Source organism: Schistocerca piceifrons, chromosome 4, assembly GCF_021461385.2.
Source record: "Schistocerca piceifrons isolate TAMUIC-IGC-003096 chromosome 4, iqSchPice1.1, whole genome shotgun sequence".
Taxonomy (NCBI): domain Eukaryota; kingdom Metazoa; phylum Arthropoda; class Insecta; order Orthoptera; family Acrididae; genus Schistocerca; species Schistocerca piceifrons.
Window position 1 is genome coordinate 603,215,826 of NC_060141.1, and position 6,265 is coordinate 603,222,090.

The 6,265-nt window shown below is 35.7% G+C and overlaps 1 protein-coding gene across 7 annotated transcripts in view; it reads left to right on the plus strand.

Moving 5' to 3' along the window:
* LOC124795089 (protein mono-ADP-ribosyltransferase PARP14-like) overlaps positions 1-5,790 on the plus strand; it is a 40,986-nt gene extending 35,196 nt beyond the window's left edge. For 6 of the 7 annotated variants that reach the window (XM_047258920.1, XM_047258914.1, XM_047258915.1 and 3 more), the window contains one exon: positions 3,640-5,790. In XM_047258920.1, the coding sequence (XP_047114876.1) occupies positions 3,663-5,582 (1,920 nt within the window). In that variant the 5' untranslated portion in view covers positions 3,640-3,662 and the 3' untranslated portion in view covers positions 5,583-5,790. The remainder of the gene's footprint in view (positions 1-3,639) is intronic. The other variant, XM_047258913.1, reaches the window with a different exon arrangement.
* Positions 5,791-6,265: the final 475 nt, after the last annotated feature.

Sequence of the window (6,265 nt, forward strand, 5' to 3'; positions counted from 1 at the left end):
GGAGTTCGATCAGTTGCGTAGGGCGGCCACTCTGTCAGACATTGGATTGGTTCCTGTCGAGGCTATTGATAGGGGGGATTTCACAAGGCATGGCCTACATCTCAGTAGGAAAGGGAAGGGTAAACTGGCAGGTTTGTTAGCGAAATCCGTAAGGGGGGACACTAGTACTCATGGATGTACCTCTTTTTTAGACTAATATCAGTGTCCAGTGAGAAGTTCAGGCTGTCAGGTGCTAAAGAGGTCCAAAACTCACAAAATTCTCACAACAGGAAAGTAAATAATAATGTCACCTTATTTAACCAAAATATTGGTGGATAAAAGAAAAAAGTAGATTCTCACAAAAGTAAAGTAAAAAATAATGTTACCATTTTTCACCAAAATATTCTGGGATTGAAGAATAAAGTAGATGAGCTCCTGGTTTGTTTAGATGATATTGAATCTGATAATTTAATAGATATACTATGCCTGTCTGAGCATCACATTGTGTCTGATATGGAAAAGGTAAATATCAGTGGTTATAAACTAGCTCCTCATATGAGTAGAGAGAATAAAGTGGGAGGAGGAGTTGCCATATATGTCAAAAGTTATCACTGTGTAGAAAGCTTACATACAAAAAAAGTTTTGTCTAGAGGAACATATAGGAGCATGCGCCTGTCAACTTAAACTGAAGGAGGGCTCTTTTATAATTGTAACAGTATATAGGTCCCCTTCAGGAAACTTTCATTTATTCGTGGAAAACTTGAATGCCTTGTTGTGCTATCTGTCAGATAGGGGAAAGTAAATTATTATTTGTGGGGACTTCATTGTTGATTCACTGAAAGAGTGTAATAGGAAGAATGACCTGGAAGTCTTGCTCGGTTCTTTCAATTTGACATCTGTCATTAATTTTCCTACTCAGGTAGTAAAGGACAGCAGCACATTGAAAGATAACACTTTTATAGACCAAGATAGGTTTAAAAACATAAATTCTTGTCCTGTTGAGAATGGACTTTCTGATCATGATGCTCAGCTAGTTACAGTATATGACATAGCTCCATTCAGTAATTCAAAACTACCCTCCAAGTTAGTGCGTTCAATTAATGACTCAACAAGTAGAAATTTAAGAGAAAATCTTCAGCAGTTAGACTGGGATGAGGTGTACAAGGAACCCGATGCTGTCCGCAGCTCGAGGTCGTGCGGTAGCGTTCTCGCTTCCCACGCCCAGGTTCCCGGGTTTGATTCCCGGCGGGGCCAGGGATTTTCTCTGCCTCGTGCTGACTGGGTGTTGTGTGATGTCCTTAGGTTAGTTAGGTTTAAGTAGTTCTAAGTTCTAGGGGACGGACGATCATAGATGTTAAGTCCCATAGTGCTCAGAGCCATTTTTGAACCCGATGCTAATTTAAAATATAACTTATTTCATGATACACTTGTAAGAGAATTTGAAAACTGTTTCCCCAAGAAAGTAGTTAAATCACAGTATAAGAAACCATGCAAAAAACCTTGGCTTACTAAAGGAATAAAAATATCTTGTAACCACAAAAGGGAACTGTATCTAACAACAAGAAAGGGTAATGACCCAGAAACAGCCAATTGTTATAAAAAACTACTGTGCTACATTAAGAAAGGTTATTAAAAGGTCCAGAAGCATGTGCATCATGTCTGAAATTAATGCCTCTGATAACAAAATCAAAACAATTTGGAATATTATTACAAGGGAGACAGGGCAACCAAGAGCACAGGATAATGGCATCACCATCAAAGCAAATGGAAACTTGATAAACAACAAGCCGGAAGTCAAAAACATTTTGAATAATCATTTTTTAAATGTTGTAGAGAAAATAGGATCTAAATGTTCATTAGAAGAAGCAAGGCAGTTAATGGAAGAGGCCTTACCCACACCATTTGATACAATTGAAATTCCACCCACCTCTCCTGCTGAAATTAGGAAGATAATAAACTCTCTCAAGAATAAAAGCTCACATGGAATTGATGGCATTTCCAGCAGGATCATAAAAGCTTGTTCCCAAGAAATAAGTGGGATTCTTAGCCACATATGTAATAGCTCTCTGAAGCAGGGTATGTTCCCAAATAGACTGAAGTATGCCATTGTTAAACCACTGCATAAAAAAGGGGATACGACTGATGTCAACAACTACTGCCCAATCTCTCTTCTGACTGCCTTATCCAAAATTCTTGAAAAAGTAATGTATTGTAGAGTAGCTTCACACCTTTGTAAAAATAAAGTTTCAAAAAAAATGTCGGTTTGGTTTCCAGAAGGGTTTCTCAACGGAAAATGCTATATATACTTTCACTCATGAAATATTAAATGCTCTGAGTAACCGGAAGTCACCCATTGGGAGTTTTTGTGATCTATCAAAGGCTTTTGATTGTGTAAATCATGGAATACTTCTAGATAAGCTCAAGTACTTTGCTATGAATGGGACAGTGCTCAAATGGTTTAAATCATACCTAACTGGAAGAGTGCAGAAAGTTGAAATAAACAGTTCACATAATATGCAAAAAACTGGTGATTTCTCAAACTGGGGAACAATCAAGAATGGGGTGCCGCAAGGTTCGGTCTTGGGTCCTCTGCTGTGCTTAATATATATTAAAGACTTGCCATTCTATATTCAAGAAGATGCAAAGCTGGTACTTTTTGCCAATGATACAAGTATAGCTATCACACCCGACAGACAAGAATTAACTGGTGAAATTGTAAACGATGTTTTTCAGAAAATCAATAAGTGGTTCTCTGCAAATGGGCTCTCATTAAACTTTGACAAAACACAGTATATACAGTTACACACAGTAAATGGAATGACCCCATTAATAAATATAGACTTTGATCAGAAATCGGTAGCTAAGGTAGAATATTCAAAATTTCTAGGTGTATGCATTGATGAGGGGTTGAACTGGAAAAAACACACTGAGGATCTGCTGAAACGTTTGAGTTCAGCTACTTATGCTATTAGGGTCATTGCAAATTTTGTCAATATACATCTGAGTAAATTAGCTTATCACGCCTATTTTCATTCTCTGCTTTCATATGGCATCATATTCTGGGGTAACTCATCATTGAGTAAAATAGTGCTCATTGCACAAAAGCGTGTAATCAGAATAATTGCTGGAGATCATCCAAGATCATCCTGCAGACATTTATTTAAAGAGCTAGAAATCTTCACTGTAGCCTCACAATATATGTATTCACTTATGAAATTTGTTATTAACAATCCAAACGAATTCAAAAGTAATAGCAGTGTACTAGGCTACAACACTAGGAGAAAGGATGATCTTCACTACTCAAGGTTAAAACCAACTTTGGCTCAGAAGGGGGTAAATTATGTTGCCACCAAAGGCTTTGGTCACTTACCTAGTAACATCAAAAGTCTGACACATAGCCATATAGCATTTAAAAGGAAATTAAAAGAATTTCTTAATGGCAACTCCTTCTACTCATTACATGAATTTTTGGATATAGTAAGTGGGTAATTTCCCAATATTTTGTCTAATGTAATATCTTGTATGGACATCTTTTATTAACCTGACACATTCCACATCATTACGAAGTGTTGTGTTCATGATCTATGGAACAAGTACTAATCTAATCTAATGTAGTTAAATGCAGTAATAACTTATGAGTCATATCTGCTTCCTTTACAGGCAGAAGATAAGTTACAAGTACTATGGATATACAAAATATACATATTCAGGAAGCTTGTGGGAAACCTGATGTAAAAGACACATACCTGGAAGACAACACCAAGTTTGTGAATTGTGAAAACTGCTCACAAAGCTGTTTACTGTCAGGAGTGGACATAGTTGCACAACAACTGAGAGAAGCACAAGGCTATAATGAAGCAAACATACAATCTGGTCTGGATCAGTGTGTAACATTATTGAAGGGAAAAGAAGCTGAGATGTCTGCAGATCCACCAACAAAGAAGTTAAAAACAGAACACAAATTACAGACTGAAGAAAGTGTTGCGAACAACATAGAAGATTTTAATGCTTGTACTCAGTCAGATAAGGAGTCAGAAAGTAATATAAATGAGCAAGAGTCTCAACAGTCAGTTACTGGCTTTCCTCTTAATATAACTGCAGATTTATTTCATGAAGACAACAGTAATGATGATCAAAATACTTTAAGCAAGAAAACAATAACAAGTGAAGTGTTTCATAACAAAATTGATTGCTCTTCTACAGTTGGGAAAAGACAGATAAACGAAGCTGAAGAGGAAGCAGCATATAAGGGACTAACAAAGAGCAAAATGTCCATAGTGGACAATCAAGAAGAGACACTGTTTCCCAAGTCACTGGAAAAATTCCATGGTCAAGAAATGCAAGGTGTGAAGCCAGTCTCCGTAGGCCAGGAAGTACTAATAAGTGTAACCAAGAGGCCAGTCAATGATAATTCAGGCACGGAATATCCTCAAAAGGAAATAATAATGTTGGAAGATCAAAATCAAAAGCCCCAGAATAAGGAAACAACCACACTGAATGAAGCACCTTATGGGAAAAATAATTGCTCATGTACAGCAAAAGAAATCAATAAATCAGAAATTGAAGATGGTTCAGAAAGAAATGAAACAGCTTCTGATGAATCAGGCTCAGGAAATTCTGTGAAAGAAATTGCTGTTCTGGTCACTGAGGATAAAAATCAGAATGTGGAAAATAGGGGAATTACAAAGCCAGTGTGTGAGGCATTCATCTCAAATGACACATTCACAACGAACCAACTGAGTCCAGAAGAAGAAGGAAACAATGAGACGCCATTGGACATAATACTAACACCTAATGAAGTACATGATGAAGAAACTCACTGCATGCTTCCAGCTGAGACATCATCAGATGCGATAGTAGCACATAATGAAGCACATAGTGCAGAAAACCACGGCTTACTTTTGGTTGAAAAAGGAAATGAGGAAGTGGCAGACAGTGCAAAAAATAAATCAGAAAAGAGTCTTCATATGATCGTCTTTGAACAAGAAATATCCTGGACAGCCTTATTACAGGATGAAGTATTCAAATTAGTTGATATTTCTTGTATTAGTGCTAAATACAGTATGATAGAAACATTGTTTCAGGGTACTACACAAAAGCATTTTAATATCACCAAAATAGTTGAAGTGCAAAATCCTTTTTTGTATAGTTATTATCTTTTGAAAAAAGCAGAAATGATGTCCAGATATGGTCATATTAAAGAAGAATATCTCTTCCATGGTACTAAAATCGAAAATATTTCTTCAATCTGTGAAAAAAATCTTGACTGGAGAAAACATGGATCTGTAACTGGAAATATCTTTGGGAAAGGGGTCTCACTGACTCCTATTTCATGTTATGCAAGTCATTACTCAGACAAAAATATGGTGAAAAAAATTATGTTCGTTTTCAGAGTCATCATAGCAGATGAAACTGAGGGAAATCCAGACATGGTTTTACCACCTTACAAAGATGAATTACGAAAACTGAGGTATGACACTACAGTCAAGCCAAACCGTCAAGTTATTGTCAAATTTTCTGATAATGAGTTTTATCCTGCTTATGTGGTGTATTACACTGGAAAATATAAGTCTCGTAAGTCTCACAAGTGCATCAGACTTTGATACTTCAGCATAGCAAGATATATATCAGTTCTTCATTATTTCCTACTGAAGAACTGATGAATCTCAATAAAATAATTATTTTTCATGAAATTATTACATTACTGCATCTCATATAGTTTTTTTGAAAAATAAAAAGAAGAAAAGATAGAGAGAGGCTCATATTATTTTGAAACTGATTACTTATATCAGCACTGGATGTTAGCAACAAATATTTAGTTTGTTAATTTTACATGACTCCTGCAAACTATAATGTCATATTGCAATGAATTTCTTTATTTTTCCGTTGGACATTTTAATTTGTTTTTATTAAGAAGCCTTTTTTATTATTTTCAAAACAAATAAAAGTCATGTCAATTTAATGTTATTTTCAAAATAAATAAAAAACATACCACACTTTAATTTTATAAAAGATAATTATAGTGTTGCTTGTCAACTGGATGCTCCTATACCTTACATTGGTAGTTCAACAGGATGGATTTTTTTCAAATATTTGTATAAGTAATAATTTGGACTGCTCCTTGTGACAAATTTGCTTCCATCTCCTTACGGACTTTAACTGTTATCCTCTCAGCAATGGCTAGTTTTGCTTAAGTTGCCAAATAACACCTCATTGTCATAATGTGTGCACACACCTCACATGAAACAGAAAAACACAGGTGCATTAGTAACATGAAATACCAAAC